Source organism: Fusarium subglutinans (assembly GCF_013396075.1).
Source record: "Fusarium subglutinans strain NRRL 66333 chromosome Unknown NRRL66333_c0000051, whole genome shotgun sequence".
Taxonomy (NCBI): Eukaryota; Fungi; Ascomycota; class Sordariomycetes; order Hypocreales; family Nectriaceae; genus Fusarium; species Fusarium subglutinans.
The window spans coordinates 94,940-113,703 of NW_023502114.1; the positions used below are offsets into that span (position 1 = coordinate 94,940).

At 47.2% G+C, this 18,764-nt stretch overlaps 8 protein-coding genes across 8 annotated transcripts; 3 read left to right on the plus strand and 5 right to left on the minus strand.

The window, feature by feature from the left end:
- Positions 1-1,340: 1,340 nt before the first annotated feature.
- Positions 1,341-4,532, plus strand: FSUBG_5259 (uncharacterized protein; the record flags this gene model as incomplete). Its single annotated transcript, XM_036683336.1, has 7 exons — positions 1,341-1,451; positions 1,501-1,963; positions 2,230-3,138; positions 3,405-3,524; positions 3,572-3,706; positions 3,752-3,957; positions 4,008-4,532. 7 exons carry the CDS (start codon positions 1,341-1,343, stop codon positions 4,530-4,532), a joined length of 2,469 nt encoding a protein of 822 aa, XP_036539179.1.
- A 324-nt stretch (positions 4,533-4,856) lies between these two features.
- Positions 4,857-5,330, minus strand: FSUBG_5260 (uncharacterized protein; the record flags this gene model as incomplete). Its single annotated transcript, XM_036683338.1, has 1 exon — positions 4,857-5,330. One exon carries the CDS (start codon positions 5,328-5,330, stop codon positions 4,857-4,859), a length of 474 nt encoding a protein of 157 aa, XP_036539180.1.
- Positions 5,331-5,599: 269 nt separating this feature from the next.
- FSUBG_5261 (cytochrome P450 monooxygenase 7B1) lies at positions 5,600-7,699 on the plus strand (the record flags this gene model as incomplete). The annotated part of the gene is made up of 3 exons (XM_036683339.1): positions 5,600-5,635; positions 6,102-6,133; positions 6,271-7,699. The coding sequence occupies 3 exons, from the start codon at positions 5,600-5,602 to the stop codon at positions 7,697-7,699; spliced, it is 1,497 nt and encodes a 498-aa protein (XP_036539181.1).
- A 344-nt stretch (positions 7,700-8,043) lies between these two features.
- FSUBG_5262 (ubiquinol-cytochrome-c reductase cytochrome c1) lies at positions 8,044-8,955 on the minus strand (the record flags this gene model as incomplete). The annotated part of the gene is made up of 1 exon (XM_036683340.1): positions 8,044-8,955. The coding sequence occupies one exon, from the start codon at positions 8,953-8,955 to the stop codon at positions 8,044-8,046; it is 912 nt and encodes a 303-aa protein (XP_036539182.1).
- Positions 8,956-10,129: 1,174 nt separating this feature from the next.
- FSUBG_5263 (guanylate kinase) lies at positions 10,130-10,764 on the minus strand (the record flags this gene model as incomplete). Its single annotated transcript, XM_036683341.1, has 2 exons — positions 10,130-10,484; positions 10,538-10,764. 2 exons carry the CDS (start codon positions 10,762-10,764, stop codon positions 10,130-10,132), a joined length of 582 nt encoding a protein of 193 aa, XP_036539183.1.
- A 560-nt stretch (positions 10,765-11,324) lies between these two features.
- On the minus strand, positions 11,325-12,954 carry FSUBG_5264 (ceramide glucosyltransferase; the record flags this gene model as incomplete). Its single annotated transcript, XM_036683342.1, has 2 exons — positions 11,325-12,816; positions 12,866-12,954. The coding sequence occupies 2 exons, from the start codon at positions 12,952-12,954 to the stop codon at positions 11,325-11,327; spliced, it is 1,581 nt and encodes a 526-aa protein (XP_036539184.1).
- Positions 12,955-13,970: 1,016 nt separating this feature from the next.
- Positions 13,971-14,566, minus strand: FSUBG_5265 (uncharacterized protein; the record flags this gene model as incomplete). Its single annotated transcript, XM_036683343.1, has 2 exons — positions 13,971-14,387; positions 14,453-14,566. 2 exons carry the CDS (start codon positions 14,564-14,566, stop codon positions 13,971-13,973), a joined length of 531 nt encoding a protein of 176 aa, XP_036539185.1.
- A 2,181-nt stretch (positions 14,567-16,747) lies between these two features.
- Positions 16,748-18,565, plus strand: FSUBG_5266 (tRNA-splicing endonuclease beta chain; the record flags this gene model as incomplete). Its single annotated transcript, XM_036683344.1, has 1 exon — positions 16,748-18,565. One exon carries the CDS (start codon positions 16,748-16,750, stop codon positions 18,563-18,565), a length of 1,818 nt encoding a protein of 605 aa, XP_036539186.1.
- Positions 18,566-18,764: the final 199 nt, after the last annotated feature.

An 18,764-nucleotide genomic window follows, 5' to 3' on the forward strand; every position in this document is an offset into this window, starting at 1 on the left:
ATCGCTTGACGAGAACGGATGATGACATGGAAATAACCTGTCCCAAAAGGAAGAGTCTGATCATGATGAACAATAAAGGAGGATGTCCATGATGAGAAAGAGAAGAGAAGTTTGAAAAAAGATGGCCCAAGGGAAGATTAGATACCGCACTTCTACGATGACCCAGAAACCCGCCTCCTTGGCTATCCGTATTAGCTTCTTGGATCTATACACTTTCTGATGAAAGAATGTCCTTTATGTTCTTCATTTATGTTTGAGTTATGTTTCAGGCTGCATGCCAGCCATCTCATGCTGAAATCCTGAGTCCTTTCAGAGTCATATATAGATCTTGTACTAAATGAATTTCGTGATTGTTTGAGAGCTATTTGTACGAAGTATGTCCGGTGGTACTTCGGGTCCGATTCAGCCTTGACAACCCTTTCTGTGTTGAGGGGATATAGTAAGAGGATATCGAGCTTGAGTGATATATTCTCAGGAGCATGCTATGCATGGCTATGCAACTATGGTTCTAGGTGTTGGTCATGGTCATAGAGACTCTGGACTTAAAACGGAGCTTTTACTGTTAAATGGGTAGGAAAACTTAGGACATGTATCCTAAACGATAGAATTATTGAGATAAGTTAGCTTAGACTTAGGAGACTGGTTATTTGATAAATCTAAGCATTATATTTCAAATCACCAGTCTTTTTTTGCTTCCGGAGCTGGGGTATCTTTGTGGTATGAAATCCGAGGACTATACTCCATATGAAGTGTGCTTGACTCAGGTCCCATGTCGAAGCCTGGTTGGCTAGCTAATTTTAGAAATTGCATATTGGAATTATTTCCGAAGACTCCTTGCCAGTGTAGATTTGCGATAGTCAATGTATTGAGATAGAAATGCAGGCCGTTTTCAGCCATAACTTTATCGAAGTAGTAGTAATGAGTTTTACGGCGTGTCGTTTTCTGAAAGACGTTGACAGCTGAATCCATCTTTTCTGACGTCACTCTAAGTGGATATTATTACTTGACTGACCACTTTAGAGTTTGCAGGCTTTTAGCTAGAGTCGGGGAATCCAATTCAAGTATCTACGGTACAATGTATAAGTAGTCGAGAAAGCCCCTATGAGCATGGAAATGACAATGCCAATAAATTATCTTATGGAATTGATACAAGATGTTGTGATGAAAAGAAAAATGACGTTCTGGCTGCTTCTAAATCGTGGTCTCCACACGACCTGAAGGTCCAACCAACGTGGTGACATATATCTTCCACTATCCAATCGCCGACCGAGTAAATTTCTTTACCACACACAAATCAACCACCATAGACTTTATCAACTTTCATATCATCAAATACTACAATGTCACCTAAAGCCTTGACCCGAGAGACGACAACTGGCGCTGCGCTGGAGAAGGTACAGGGAGCCATCCAGAGCCCAACGACAGAGGTGATTGTCAAGCCGCCTTCTGACGTAAGTGAATTGGATACAAATAAACGCATGTCTACTAATAGAATCACAGCTCGAGGAACTCAAGGCTGATTGTGATTCATTCACTTTCACATCATTCACCACAGATGATGCTTTTGTGCTGGGTAACCTTCTCTACGCCCGTCTTTACCCATACGCTGTCAAAGGCAAGCCGACGGTGATCTCCATTGCCCTTGCAAACACCTCCCAGGTTGTCTTCCAAACCGTTACCGGACCTGGCACAGCTCCCGACAACGAGCAATGGGTTCGCCGTAAGAGGAACACTGTTCTCCGATTCGGCAATAGCACATGGTTCATGCACAACAAGTTCAATGGTGACGAGGTTGCTTTCGCTGCCAAATATGGCATTGCAGATTCAAACAAGGGTGACTACGCAATCCATGGCGGAGCTATCCCGATTCGTGTCCAGGGAGTTGAAGGGATCGTTGCTGTTGTCGTGGTGAGCGGTCTCAAGCAAGACGAGGACCATGGAGTTATTGCCGATGTTATCAAGAGTAATTGGAGCTGTTAGACAATTTCATAGGGTAGTCAGGCACAAATCTGTCAAGGATGCTCAAGGTATCCCTGACGCAGCGGCCGACCGGATTGCCCACTACGGAGTGCCCGTTCCCGCTATATATGCACCAAAACAAATAAAGTTTATGCAGCTAATGAAACCGAAATCCACACTAGCGTGCCGAGACAAACTAAGTTAATCACTCCATGCATGCCGAGCATTGGATTCAATAGTCTATCACATCTTTATCCATACCTAGAGTAGACACAACTAACTCTACGGCGACCATGAACACGACGAAATGGAGGATCTCAAAGGCTTGTCAAGAATGTCGCGCCAAGAAGATCAAGTGCAATGGGGAGACCCCCTGTCAAAACTGCAGCATGAGAAATCTCAGTTGCGTCTATCGCGAAAAGGCCCGTAATCGGACACGCAAGGTCAAACCGCGAACTGCAGCTTATGAGACTATAATGTCTCACGATGCCATGGAGAGCACGTCTCTGGAACCCTCCGATGAGGGAACTGTGCCGCCTACGCCAAATGCCGACGACACCGCATCTGTCGGACCTACAGGATCAGTGATGGACAGCGAACGCAGTTTGACACATAATAGTGTTGCTGCGACACACCGCGCATCACCGTCTTGTTTCCTCCAGCTCTACTATGGCCCCTCATCGAATTTTGCCCTACTCAACTCGATCTATCACCAAATAGCAGGGACATGCCCAAATGATCCTCCGTCACGCTCTGGAATTGTCGAAGAAGTTGGTCCCGGTCTAGACCTATTCAGTCATCGGAGACTATTCTTTGGGGATTTGGCTGACAACCAGCGGCCATCATCAGTACCAGACGACTGCTCGGCTATGCTGATTGACCCAGATACTGCTCACCGGCTACTCGAGAGATATCTTCTGACCTATTGGCATGGTCTTCCCATCATGAGTAAAGACCATTACCGCCGTCGCTTAAGTGCCCTATATCAGCCGCCAGGTATCTTTGATTATGATGCACCCGAGACCATCATCATCATGCTGGCTGTAGGACTGGGGGCTTCAATGACAGGCGAAGAAGCCATTGCAGACTTTCTTTTTCAGAAAACCAAACAAGGAGTTGCCAAATTGGATGAGGTTGTAAACATGCAGATGGTTCAGATACATCTCTTAATGATAAGTCGTACCTCCTGAACTTTGCTCTCATATAAGCTTACACAATATCACGCTCACTTCCAATCTGAGAGAGCAAGGCCAAACTCAGGATTCTTGCATGTCGGAACTGCCTGCAGAAAAGCAGTAGCGGCTGGTCTACATAAGGATGGTTGCTCACGTCCAGGATACACTGAAGATGATACCAATCAGCGAAGAATAACATTCTGGAGTTTATTCTTCTGGGAAACGTATGTTTAGTAATTATCCACTCTGACCACTGCTGACATGATACAGATGGCAATGCTTTGTACTTGGCCGACCTAGCTCACTTCCTGACCCTGGTTCGATCATACCACTACCAAAAGGCCAAAAACTACTCAAGTCTTTGGTTACCTTATCACGTATCATGGACAAGTGCGTGAAAAAAATATATAGTCCACGGCATGACTCCCTGTTGCCAGTCTGGAATGCAGCCATCGAGATCCGCCGCGAACTACATCAGTTTGCGGAGCAACAACTCAAGGATATGAAGTTTGGTCTTGTTGGAGACCCCAGCACAGGGGAGCTCGGCGTGTGCCAAGCTATGGTTTCAACAAGTAAGCCAACACAATTAATCTCCTGAACCACACTAATTGAGATAGTGTACCATCATACACTCCTATTAACATTCCGCCCCTTTCTCATCTTAAGAGCAAAACTGAATCACGACCGTGCTGCTGCTACTTCGGCAGAGAATCTACAGATGCCTCCGCCTTGGCTCGATAGCGCTTGCGAGTATTGCTTAGAAGCAGCGAGGAATTCTGTTGGGTTCTTAACGGGCTCATGTGCCACTAATATTCTTTGTCGTGTACGCTTATCTCCCCTGACCCAGAGTCGGAGCCGGCTAACTGAAATCAGGATATAAAGTATCATGGCTTTTTTATGGAGGGAGCATGCTATGCTTTGGCTTTCGATATGCTTCAGGAAAAGAAGACAGCCCACCGCAATCTGCCCTGGATTCACTCTGGCCTACGATGCCTTCGCTCCATGATGGGATCAGCAGGAATAAACGCTGGTCAGCTTCCAATAACAATCGCCTCAATAGAGCAGATGGTCCGATCTGCCGGATTCGAACTGAAAGACCCAGTAGACACGAACCAGCAGAAGCAGCCCCCGCAGTCCACGCTCCCTGGATCACCAGCACCTGTCTCTGTTGCAGGTGGTATGAGGAGCGAGCCTGCGTTCACCTTCCCTTCCATGCCATTCGGATTTGGTGTCACTGGTCAGATGAATGGGAGCTCGAACTCTCCTGCTGGCGCTGCATCGGAAGAGATGGCAGACTTCACAGCTGCTGATGTTGGATGGGATATTGATTTTGGGACCATGAATATGGAGGCATTTCTGTCTCTCGACTCGGCAGAGGCTTTCAACTTTGCTCCATGAGTACACAACTACATTCCTGTATTTTATTTAATTTGGTTGGCTTTTTGCTTATGCCAGTCCTTGGGGCGTTTTTAGACGCATTGTCGCTGCAAGAAGCGCTGGAAGTTGAAGCTGCATTGGGATGGTCGGGACCACTACATAGATGGATAATGACAGGGAGGTTGCTGACAGGAAGGATGGCGAGCATGGTTGAGGAGCATTGAATTTCTTCAGATATACCACTAACTACGATGTACCCTTGACTTATGAGAAAGGGCAACGATTCTTGACAATATTACTCGCATAAGACTATTAGGCTATCACACTGTTCCTCGCTTTAACTTGTTACTCATTCTGAAGTGCCAAAATAGCAGACAAGCCTCCAGTGAAGGCCAGAAGTCCCCGAACGATATTCATCCATCTCCATTTCTTCAACAAAGCCACAACTTCATCACGGCCAACTTTCTCCTGCTCAACGCTACTAGCAGCAATGTCGTTGAGTCGATTGTTCGTGGCCATCATCCCAAACACCGTCCAGGGCAACTGAGACACTGTAGCTACTGCAGCAACTGCCCAGAGTGTACGTTGAGCCGGGACAAGATAAGCGACTATTCCAGAAGATGCACCTGAGAGTAGAGAGAGTGGAACAAGAGTCACCGCCCCGCGAGTATAGAAGTCCTTGAAGAAGGGTGTATTGATGGAGGTAGGTTGGTTGTAGAGAAGAGGAACTGTGAGGTGTGAAGAGCCAAGGTTTACGCCCGCGAGGACAAGGCTCGAGGCAAGGCCAAATATTTGAAAGGTTCGTACAATAGAGTCCATTTCGATTGTTTGCTATGAGTTATTTTAGAAAGTGAGTCTTATCTCCGGAGTTGAAGTCAGGAGATATCAAGTCGCGTTGGCTAGTCTGATATGTAAGACCGGCCTCGTTAGGTGCATGTGGCTTGCTGCAATATCCGTCATGGACTTGGAGACGATGTCTCAGAACCACTCCATCTATATCCGTGATAATGCCATCGATCATATGATAACGGCTTCATCGGAAAGTTTGACTTTGACTGACAATGAGGAGTTAATGTAACCACATCATTATGATGAAAACTCAAATTCATCGTATTCGGTTTGTCGTGAGTTTGAAGAGCAACATGATGAATCAACGAATATATGTACCCAGGCATGATGCAGAAACCAGAGCCTAGCAGTAGGAGATATCACCTTGTACCAATTACAAAAATTTCAACACCTCGATGTCTCCTACTAGCCTATTAGACAGCTCCTAACCCGAGATCTAGTATGAGGATGCTGATCCCGTCTAGCGCTTATGCAGCGACGCTAAGATTTCGACTTAGTTGGGATAATTCCACTTGATGCAACCAATCATGTAAACTCTATTTCCCCTAATTTCAGTCAAGCGAACATGGTGTCAGCCTCCTGAACATTCTAAAGAGAGAGCTTCCCCTCATTGAAACTGCTCAAACTTGCTGTTGAGATAATGGAGCTGTCTTCGCTTTACCAGACCGCCTCGGCAACGTTTGGCTCTTTGCCAGTGGCCTATAAGGTCTTATGTACTGTCCTAGTGATTTTTGCTTTTAGCAAAGCATTTTCTGGGGCGGAGAGGAAGGGGTGTAAGAAGAATCTGCCGAAATATGCTCCCATCGAATTGGCGATTGCGAGTTATATCCTCAGTGGAGATGGTATAAGTCGACGAATCTTGTAATACGCATTCTCTTTAGCAATAGGAACTTGGCTAATTGTGATATAGTTCAGCTTTAAGCCGCAATGGAGGATCCCTGTTCGGTCTTACTTCAGGACATCAGATCTTTGTCGACTTGCCTGGCGTAGAACGTCTATTAGCCCAATCTCATCACACTTTCAACTCTGACCCAGCACAGTACTCACTCTGTACCCTTGTCTTTGGCAGCACTGATACCCCAGAGCTAAGAGCTAAATTCGACACGTCACTGAAGGATCTTGTTCCTCCTCTTGAGCGAACTTTTCTGAACGATGCCGCTTCTACAGCCAATGTTGAAAAGTCCCGCGTTGCAGAACGAGGCGCTTCACTTGTCACATTCTCATCTAATCCTAGGGACATGGCACGATGGGAGCTTTCAGCTGGAATCAAGGTTCTTCAGCCAGAGACATCTGATAGTCCGGGGAAAGTTGAAGCAAACCTACAGAGTTTGACTCGAGATTTTGGAGCATGCATGTCTGTCCCTCTCATCTACGGCCAAGATATACTCGATCGGAATCCTCGGCTGTTAGATGACTTCTGGACCTTTGATAATGATCTATTTCCACTACTCATGGTCGGCGTTCCCAAGTGGGCTCCATTCAGAATGATGCAAGACGGCCTCAAGGCCAGAGGCAGAATAATCGATAGTCTGGAGGCAGTGTACAGACGGGTCGACCAATATGAGAAAGGAGAGCCAGTTGATTTTAGTGCCGACATGTCGGATGTTAGTATGATGCTACGAGAACGAAACAAGATCTACAACAGAGACGGGTGGACATTTCCTGAACGTGCTGCAGCGGATCTTGGTACTTTCTGGGGTCTCAACGCCAACGCCCAGCCTGTGTTGTTCTGGTTCTTGCTTTACGTCTATTCGACCCCAGGCTTGCTTCAACGAATCAGAGACGAGATCTGCCCCTATATCGCTTTATCAGATGGTGACAAACCAGAGATCAAGTCAATGGACTTTCCGAGTCTGTTCCGGAAGTGTCAGCTCTTCAAGGCTTGCATCTTTGAGACATATCGCTTGGTCAACGAGCCAACATCGATCCGCTATGTCACTCAACCCGTCAGTCTCAACGATGGCAATCACAAACACGATCTTCAAGAAGGAACATACATCAGTGTTCCTCTCGCGCTGAAGAACAAGAACCCTTCGATATATGAGGATCCTGACACTTTCATCCCTGATCGTTTCCTCGAAACAGACCCTGAAACGGGAAAGGCCACGGCACGATACGGAAAGTTGAAGCCCTGGGGTCTTGGAGCTGCTATGTGCAAAGGTCGAACATTTGCAGAGAAAGAGATAATTTCTCTTGGATCAGCTGTTGTCAGTCTCTGGGATATAAGCCCTGTGGAGAGAGAGTGGAAGTTGCCTGCTATGATCCCAGGAACTGGAGTCAAGAGACCGGTCAATGACATACGTGTGGTTATAAGTCGCAGAAGCCATTTTAAGTCATAAAGTCATGCGTGAAGCCGAGAATGTTCGATTTGGCCCTTCAGATAAATCACATGGAAGATATGTTGGCGAGGAGGCGGGTGGTACTCACTCCTGGCAAACTCCATATGTTTAGGTATAAAATGAAAGCTTTTAGTCAAAGATCATATTATATATACGAATTATGGTACACCTTTGTCACAGGTATGATTATACTGTGGCACAAAACGCAATAAATGTGTAGTAGTATGATCAAGAGTTCACATAATCCAAATTCAATATTCATTAACGGTCATAATTCATACTGTCGTGATATCTAAAAAAAGACTCCTGCCAATATAAACTTCTCTTCCAAACGCCATACTTCATTACTCTTCGTCATCGTCATCTTCATCTTCGTCTTCGTCATCTTCCAAGGTAAAGCACGCCACCTCCTTGGAAAGGAGCAAGTTTTCGACCTTTTTGAAGATGGCCCTTCTCTTTTTCTCGAACTTCTCGCAAGCTTGTTGCATTTCTTGCTGCTCACATGCCCAGAGTTCCAAGCGTGTCATGGAGGTCTCTTGGCTAGCTGTGGCCAGTCCCTGTTCGATGTTCTTCTTGCAGTCCTCAAGCTTTTGGACTTGGGTCTCCGCAGAAGATCGGATCTCCCGGAGGGTATCCAAGGCTTTTGGGACATCGAGGCAAATGCAGAAGTTGATGGCATGAGTCATCAACAGGAATAGGTGGTCCACCGTGATGGGTTGTCGGTGAACAGCAATGTTGCGAATTTGCTTGGCTGAGTAGAGAAAAGATGTGAGGACAAGTCCACTTCCTTGGCAACGGTCGAGCTGTTGGAGGACTTCCCAGTGCTTCTTAAAGTGGTATGTCCAAGCATTTAGCTCTCCTGCTTCTGGGCATGACCACTTCGTCTCTTCGAGGATGACTGGCATAGCCTCTTGGGCGAAACGAAAGCAGGCATGTTCCATGATAGCCTGGATCCGTGTGAGGAGGAGGGTCTGTGTGCGGATTGGAACATAGACGTGAAGTCCAGGGGCTTTGACTGGCAGAACGTTCACGACTGATGCGTCTGACCTTGACGTGTCTGAAGGCGACGAGACACTGGATGTACCACCACTCTCAGAGGTTGCACAACTGGTTGACCCAGAAGCTGGAAGAGTGTTGACGCGGTGGTATAGCGCAGTGAAATCGCTCCATGAGACTTTATTCTTGAGACCTCGAGGTCTCAAAAACCCACACTCTCCCTTGCGGGTTGTGTTGAGGGGGTTCTTCGTCTGCATCATCTTGACTGATCGAGGATGGAAGCCGTAGACCAAAAAAATAGGATATTTGTGAAGGGTTTTGGTCTTAAGAGGAGAGTAGTGATAGGCTGGTATATGACAATACCGTAAAGTGTGCGGAAGAAGTAGTGTAGTGATAGACTGGTATGTGGCAATACCGTAAAGAGTGCTGAAGAATAAGAGTAATGGTAGACTGGTATATCGTAATGCGGTATAAAGCGAAGTGTGTGAGTGTCTTGTCGTGATCGATGAAAATGTGAGTGAAGCTTGACGAATGCTGTAAGAAGAAGTATAATGAGAATATTAAGGAGAGAAGCTGACTTGAGAAAAAGAATGAGGGGGACGCTACTTTTATAGACAGCATCTTGTTATACTTCGACGAGAGTTTATAATCGTGTCTCGTTTGCCGTGCACATAAACTCTTCAGTCTGAAAGCATACGATTGTACTAAAGTATTTTTCTGAGTCTCTATGGTACGCACAACGTAAAGGAAACTCTAGAGTGATCATGATTACAGACTCTCAGTGTTTCCCATCGACCCATGGCTTAGGGGAATAATGCTTTTCTCCTATCCGGTCAACCCCTTTTATACTACCACGATTAGGTCAATACATTCTTTCTTCATAGAGACGAAGAGATGGAAACACCTCTTGTATCTATAGACAGATCATAATGGTTTCTTGTCTTTACTACTTCTTTGTGGAACACGATTGTGAAGTTGTTGCTAAACTTCGAGTAGACGAAAGCAAGTGGTTGAGTCACATCTAGCAAGGTTCAATGTGAGCTCTCTACGAACTCGCTCAGCGCACGTAATTAGTTATACTTCACTCAAGTGAACCGCCGATCCTTCATATGGACCAATCCAAATTTCCACTGCAGTGAGTTATTCACAAAATTTACAACACTAATTAGACTTTGTAAGATCGATTCACGCACTCCTTATTTGACTTTCTCATATTCCCAAGGACCTATAAATCGCAAGGCAGTTGAGGAAGCTTAATCTTATCCACACCATAATACAACATTCTCAATGGGCTCAATACCAGGGGGTATAATCATTGATCATTGTAGGTCTATCATGCTTCTCGTTTATACTTTTGCGCTACCCTATACACCGCACCCCAAAGTTGCCGCATCCTGGGTGTCAAACTTCAAATAACCTCCCGTCTATTCCACTCTAATTGGTCTTCTCACTGTAGACAAAGGCATCAAGCTCCTGGTACGTCTTCTCCAAATCATCGTTGACGAGAATCTTGTCAAACTCGGCATTCTTGGCCCACGCAAGCTCATCCTGTGCACGTGTCAAGCGTTGTTGGATGCTCTCCTCGGTCTCGGTGCCACGGCCGCGCAGTCGCTTCTCGAGCTCTTCGGTGTCAGGGGGCGAGACAAATACGTAGCGTGCGTCGATGGAAGAGGCCTTGACTTGCTTGACGCCCTCCATTTCGATGTCCAGAACAACAACCTTGCCCTTGGCTGTCTGCTCCTCGATGGTCGCCTTGCTCGTTCCGTAGAGGTTGCTTCCAAATTGAGCACTGTAGGTACCCAGTATTAGTAAATGTGCTGGTTGTTGGTGCGCTTGACTTACTGCTCGACAAAGCCGTCTTTGGCGATCAAATCCCGAAACGCATCCTTGGTGACAAAGTGGTACTCAACGCCATCGGTCTCACCCTCACGAGGGTTGCGAGTAGTATGCGACACAGAAAGAGTAAAGGTATCGGGGTGACGGCTGAAGAGCATCTTGATCAGCGTGCCCTTTCCGACACCGCTAGGTCCAGAGATGACGAGGGGTCGACGGTCCGAAGGAGAAGCCATTGCGAAGGAGCGTCTAGAGCAAATCGGTAAATAAACGTAACGTGAAGAGGTGCGTTGGAGGTGCTTACTTTGGAACTTGCGAGAAGGGTTTTGTACTGGGTATTAACAAGTTTGAGTTGCGCTTCGCATAACCTAGAAACCACCGCATCGTGCCCTGGGAAAATGCTAACGAATGGGGTGCTAATAATGTTGGAGAGCTAGGCACTGTGGGGGAACTCATCCAATCACGTGGCGGTAGGTGGCTTACATCTTCACGGTGAGAGACTCATCCCAGAACTGGAGTATAAAAATGAGTAAGGTACGGAGCAGTTAGGTACAGAATATGGAGGCACCGACATTCAGGATGACTGGTTTTAAAGTCGGATGATCAGGTATTCCCCGAACCCCAAGCGCTGCTGTAAACCGAGTGAAAAACGCTATGATCTATTTATGTTTTCGCTGTGGTCTATCATTACGACTATTCCTTTAAGCCCTATCGTTACACATTACTTTATCCATGTCTATATCAATGCTCCCATCCACCTCATGCAAGTTATGTCATCAGCTCAGTCGTGGCTCCTTCAATCAACCCGTTGCTTATTCTGGGAAGATCCCCTTTCGAGCTCAGGAGTCGGCACCTGGCGACTCCGTTCTTCTTCTTCGGGGTCAAGTGCTTCAACAGTTGTATCGCTCCGGATACGGAATCGTCTTCCTCGCCAGTTCACAGTGTTTCCAAAGATGACCGCGTATGCCCAGATCGGTAGAGCTAGAGCTTCACGGAAAAACCAGGCTGCTAAAAACTCCGAGAATTTGCGACTTTTGATTCCCTCTCGATTTATGGAACCTCTGGCGAAACGAGGTGTGTCTTCATCAAGCTCCATAGTGACGCCAGAGTGTAAATGCCGGTAGCCTAAAAAGTCGACAACCATCCAAACAGTGATCGTCGTGAGCCAAGTAATTACCCTAGCAGTCCAGGTTGGAGGAATGCTATATATCTGCAGGGTGGTGATTGCAAAGGTGAAATACGTGGCAAACACGAAAGATTCCGTGAATGGTTCAATCATTGTAGCTGGGAGAACCGTGAACTTTCTCGCTCTGAGCCATCGAGAGCGGCGTGCTGTATATGCATTTACAGACATGTCAGACATCGGCTGAACAGCAATGTCACCCCAGACTAACCCATGGTTCCTGTATCCGTCAAATTTAGCATTCCAGAGGACATCGCCGATCATATGATCTTCGCAGATGTTGTGCGAAAAGTAATCCACGCCCGTAGGGAGGCCCTTGCCCTTGGGTATCTTAGGGTTTAGTGAAGGGTTGGTCGCGTGATCGAGCTGAGATTTGCAGAACATGGTGCTTTTGCCCACAGCGCAAGGGGCTAGACCAGAAGTGTTGATAGCACTGTAGAATTTGGCATGCGACGTTGCCATGAACATCTCGTCCAGTCTTCCACCGCCCTGAGCCCAAACCTTGGGGTTACAATGAGAACCCCCTTCGCCTATGTGACTAGAGTCATCGTCTTCAACAGAGGAAGCAGCTAACAGCGGCTGACCATCTGCTGCAATCGGTGTGGAATAGTCGATCAAGTCAATAACAATGGGAAGTTGATGAACAAATTTGTAGGGCATGTTATCACCACCAACATGGTGGCCCTGAAGTTTAGTAACCATGCGCCCCAAGACTCCCTTGGCCATCCAGACGTTGCAATCCACAATCCACACGATATCCCCTATGGCCTCTCGGTATGCTCGGCTGATATTGCGAATTTTTGGATTCGGTCCCATATTCGGCGTCGTGCGCAATGCAAGGTCGTCTACCTCAAGCAGGATGCGCGCATCAATATCGGGAAAGTCCTCAAGGACCTTCTGGAGGATCGGGTACGCCGGATCGGTGTCATTTTCGAGACAGAGACGAATGGAAATCTTGTTTTGGGGGTAGTTCTGGCGAAACGATGCGGCGATACAATCGTAGAGTCGAGGTTCGACGCCCTTAACGGGTCGAATTATGGTGACATGAGGAGTATCGTCGCCCAGGTTGGGTGAAGGAGCTGGCCGGCTAGCAAAGTTGCGAAAGCTTGAGGGCGTTAGGGAGAGCTCGTAGTGAGTGGCTCGGTGAGACTTACATAGCCCGGACGCCAATAGCGACAACAGTGAAAACAACGCCAGCTAAAAACAAGAAGACACCAGCAATGACCTCTTTCGACGACCACATTCTGGCCCTGATCGGTGAATGGAAATGAGCTTACTTAGATGCAAGCGGCGACGTATCTGTGTTCCCAGGAGAGAGAATAGTTTACCGCCTTCCCAATCCGGTCACCGCCTACCGAATTGGACTGTTGAAGGAGAAGTGGGAGGAAAAAGATCGAGGACCTCGATTCTAAATAGGTAATGGAAGAGCTAGGGGAAGAAAGAAAACTCGGGATCTTGATCCTAAATGACAAAAGATTCAAATAAATTATCGGAAGAAGTAAACCAATGCAGATCTGGGAGACATTGTGTGAACCTCATACTGGGTGTTTTTGGCATTTGAGGTTATGACAAAAGTGGAAGTTTTTATAATTACAGGTGTTTTATACTTCACAGACTTGTAAGCGGGCGCAAGGTGAGTAACTTTCCACTCTCCTAACGGTGCGCTGCTTGCCGTCCATTGGCAACTTCCGTCACCTTCTCTTCAAAATCCGTTATTTCCACCCTGAGATCAAAATCTCAGGGGGCACAGATGATAGCGCAAGCCAATAGACACAATCTCTTTCTCTACCTTACCTAAGAAAATGAACAACACTACTGCTTTCCTATTCTATAGCGATGCAATGCCCGAACTTTGGTCTTGAAGTGATGGCCTCTTCCCGGTAAGTCCGCGAGCATCAATTCACAGTAGTCATATGATTGGCAGTCTTGTGAGAGCGGTGCATAAGCCTCCTCGTTGAAACGTGGGCCTCCATCACGGCGGACCATTCATGGCACGCGCATCTCCGAAGCACATGCCATGCTTACCAGTTACAAGACGGTCCATGAATCATTAGCAGACCTTATTCCAATACGATTAAGAGATGTCTGAACTATGACATTCAGCATGAGCACCGCGATGAATCAAGCTTGAAAGAGAAGTACGATCGGAGACAGGAAAAACAAAAATCAGCTGGTAGCAATCACAAGTTGATCACAGGAGGAACTGATATGCGATTTAATCCAGCCTTATCTTCATATCATTTGGCTATTGTGAGTAGGCTAAGGGATACCCTCAATATCCGAAGGCTGGTGCATCCCAACAACCTGTGCTGCACCATCTATGGGTTTAGACCAAGCAGCTCGTCTCTCGATGAATTGTTCGACCTGAGGTCTCAATTTCGTATCTGCAAGGCTGAGATCATCAACAGTACCGGTCCTCAGAATCGTCAAGCCTGGAAATCGAGCGCCACGACGATACATGAGTGTGCCGCATGTCTTGCAAAAATAGTTGCTCATGGTCGCGTTGGCGCGAATGGTCTTCTCCTCACTAAAGGTTGAGAGATTGTCCTCACCACGGACGTGCTTGAGATATGTGTCGTCTACTGTGATGTTGGACTGATAGAAGGCTGAGCCGATCTTGCGACAGTCGATGCAATGGCAGACATGGCGGTTGAGAAGACCGGGCTTTTTCAGTGGCTATTCATCATTGTGTTAGGATCTTGAAGTTTTCGCTTCAGCTTATATCACCCAGGGAGACTTACAAGTACTAGCTGTACAGCTCCGCAGAAACAAGTGGCAGTTGCTTCGTCCTCAGTTGACCAGCCATCGCTCGAAAGGTGAACAATAGGGAAGCCTTGATCATCAAAAGAAGTCATCTTTGAGATAGCCCGTAAATGAATCTGAACTCCAAGAGATTGTGAGGGTAAATGAGAGACCGGTGCTTATATAAAATAGCCGATGTGCTGTGATATTGCGAGTGGTGCTTAGTGGCTTAGAGCAAAGTCAATGCAATCTTGAATTTGTCATGTTTCAATGTCACAGGAACTCCGGCCCTCTTTATAGCATCTTGCTGAATCTCCCTGGCACGGCTGCATGGTATTATCGAAGTGATGCATTTCTTATCATGTGTAGGATTATGGAGGTAACGTTATGACGCTATTTGTTCGGCGTTGGGGGATGCTGACAACTCAATCAAAGCTGATGAACGATAATACGGGATGGCCATTGGATCGCGCCATGTTGTCACCACCGGCCAATTTACGTTTGTCTTCCGAATAATTAGCACTCCAAATTTGACTATAATAGATTTGCTTTCTAATTAGCGAAAGATTTATAATATGCTGCAGAAGACTGTAGTAGATCTGTAGGATAGACAGGTGTGTTCCCAAAGCTCCTTCACTGGTCACCAGCTGACGTACCTAAGGTAGTCGCAATACGAACCTGCTGGGAGTGAGTCCTTCCAAAGAAAATCCCACCTCTTCTCTAAGTTAGAAGTTCTCGAGTTGTGTTCCCAGCAAATATGACTTTGGTTCGCCGTCTGACTCGCTGCCCTTCTTCTTTCAGCCTACCTGAGCTTTCTTGAAATCATAGGCCAACCCTCATACTGAATACCAGCCGGGCATTTGTAATCGTCACAGGGCTATTGGATGGCAGAGAATTCTCATCACTGTCCAACCGGCAGGCTCCTTTTGATGGCACTAGATTCCCGAAGCCGAATTAATAGGACACCTTTCACATTGAGTATGCTCTCCATATAGAAGCCAGAGCTTTTGAAGTTCTTTGCGGGTGTTAGATATACCATGGTGGACAACAACCGCATTGCATGGCAAGCTCATGGATGACATAGCCGGAGTCTGCACGAGCACGCAAGAACTGGAGCAGTTGAGTGCCGCAAAAAGAGACCACGAAATGCTCGTGTCGTCGCCTATGACTTTCTTCCACTAAGGTAATTTAGCGACAGGTAGTGTCAAAGCTGTCAAGAGAGTCCAGACAACCCAAGCACGCGGCAAAAGTTGGTTCGTCGAGAAGCTTGAAGGAAAGGTGGCGCTTTTCAGACTTGATGTATACCTGAGGTTGTTCTAGAACGATGCACACGATGCAAACGATCTTCTCGCTATGCTGTAGACATGGTGCATGTTAATATTATTGTGTTTTATCATGAAAGATGACTTGAGGTATAGGTAAGACATCGGGAAGGATCAAGACGAGTTCATTGAATCCTCATTGAGTCCCTCTTGCAATACCGATGGATTCTTGCCCAGGTCTGGAGGTCAAGAATCCAGGAACTGGGGAACTGGCAGGTCTGGTTTAACAAAGGGGACATCTCACTCGCGGTGGGAGACGTGGCAATTATTGGTACCTAGGGATTTGAATGAAGAGGCTTCTGAGCGGTGAGATACCACACGGAAAATGGCAATATAAAACAGCAGTTTGTCACCATGATCAGCTACACACTCCCAATAGTGGAGTTGTTTGTCAAATCTCCGGAGCGGAGCCAGTGAGCGAAATGGCCTTGCGCACAAGGCATCAAAGTGGGGAGCTCCAATTCCAAGAAAAAGCTCGACTTTTCTGCCCCCGTCAACTTTTTCCCGTCATCATCCTCACAAACACAACAACAAATTCTCTCAAAGCTCGTGGAAGCTTAAGGACCTCGGTCGGGCTTCGCACTTGAGCAATTAACATTGTTCAACTCGTTGAAGTTGAGCAGTGTGTTGCTGTGGATGGCCACGAGGTTAAATACCCAGCCAGCATCGTGCCTGGGTCACGTCCTAGATAGGTAGGTTTCTTTCTCATTTCTTCATTATGCTTCGTCCTCGAGATGCGATTGCGTTGCAACTTCTGCGCGCTTAGTCTCCGGGGTAGCGGAGCTTCACGTTGCGGTGATGACACCATATCAAAATGCTTAGAGAATCCATTCATTTGGTCTCCCATGAAGCTCTGATATTATAGACTACAACGGTATCTGAGCAACAAAAAAACATGATTCTTGAATGCATTCATCATCATTCTGAAAAACAAACTGACATCTGTCAAGACCAAGATGACCCCGGCGAGAAATGGCTGAGATTCAATCATCAAACACCGTCTCCGTTGGTACCCTGTCTACCACGGATTCCGCCGACAAGCGGCAATTCCAGCAGCGAGGGCCGCCATTGCATCAGATCTACGCCCTTCCGGCACCGATCCGAACATTCCCTTTGCCGGCCTTTTATCCTAACAACCCCATATCCTTCTTCCATGTCGCGTATGCGTGGTTAGGCCAACTGTGGTCTCCGCCCAAAGCGGAACCTTCGGTTGTGCATAATGGTGTATGGTCTGCTGCAACATCATCTGTCCACATCACGGATGATGTTTCTACCCGAGCTCTGTGGGAGCAAGGCTTCTACGGAAAGGGTAGTCTTAGTCGAAGTGAACCAGCTTGGCTAAAGCGTGAACAAGTTCGTCAAGGACTAGCTGATGCACACGTCAGCGAGATTATGACTGTGCAGAGAAGAGAAGAGCGTATGCGTGCCAAGTGGGAACGAGCACGTCTCGAACAAGAGGCGATCCGAGAAACCCGCCGCAAGGAAGCGGAAGAAGTCAAAGCGAGAGAGATTAAGGCACGAGAAGCCAAAGCCTTTGAAGCCAAGGAACGAGAGCTACGTGCCAGAGAGTCGAAAGACATCGCAGGGCCCAGATCCATCAAACCTCCTTCGCTGTCGGCTGCCCTTCCAACTTACGAGTCACCTGTCAGCCCTGCTGCCCTTTTGGCCCTGCCAAATTCACTGGTAGACATTGTTAAGCCAATGCCTATCAAGCCTGTCAACCTGCCTGTGTCCACCCCCACGCATGCTTCGCCTGTGTGCCCTGCAACTATTCTAGGCATGCCGAACTCTGCCGCAGAAATTGTCGAAGAGTCTGCCATCGAGACAGCTGAAGAGATTGATGGTCTTGGAATATCCAGACTCCATCCAACGGCGATGGGTTTGTCTGTGGATACCCTCCTCAATGGTCATGTTATGGAACCAGTTGCGAACGGAGTTCTTCACCATGCTGTGAATGGCACTTCCGTGGTTGCATCTTCGTCAGACGAAGAAGACAACACCAAGCCTAAGAAGCGACGTAAGAGTGTACGATTTTCGCCAACAGTGGAATCTACTACCTTTCACTTCGGAGATCCCCCTAGCCCTAAGCGTTCGACATCGAATGGCACAGCCAATGGCCTTGCCGATATTCGCGCCGCATCACCTGTGGCTTTGAACAGATCCAATGCGGATAACTCTTTGGAGCGCACTAGCAAGCCCGTGCTGAAGAATATGGAACACCTCCAGCTAACACCGGAGGAGGCTTTCTTTCTGAACTTCGGTTTGGGTGTTCTGACGGTCACCGATCCTGCCTCCGGTGCTCAGCTCTCGTCTTTGGATCTGTTAAGACTCTTCAGGCAACATTCTTACTTCCCACCTCGTGTTGAACCTGCGGATCCCGCGCTTCAGCCTGACGATAACTTCCTCATTCACTACGCAGTGTATCATTATTTCAGATCTCTTGGTTGGGTACCTCGTGCAGGCATCAAGTTTGGCGTGGACTGGCTGCTGTATGCCAAGGGCCCGGTCTTTGACCACGCCGAATTCGGTCTAATCGTTGTCCCATCTTACTCTGATGCCCTTTGGAAAGAGGCTGGAAAACAGGACCCTCAGAAGACATGGCAGTGGCTCCATGGCACGGTTCGTGTTCTGTCGCACGTCACCAAGAGTCTTGTTCTGGTATATGTTGATGTACCACCACCTTCGAAGTTTGAGAAGGCTTTGGAGCAGGGAGTCGCTGAAGCATTGAAGCTATACAAAGTCAGAGAAGTGATGGTGAAGCGATGGTCTGCCAATAGAAACAGAGGCTGATCGCTGGACGCTTCGCGATGAATTGGTGATATAACGGAAGTGTAATGGTATACTGGTGGATTAATGCTCTTGGGCACAGGAATAGGCTATCAGGCGTTCGCGATCTACTGTACACTATGTATTATGCCATCAAATCAATATCAATGCCCTCTTCGAGGGCTCATGAACATACAATATCTGAGACTCGATCATCTGCTCG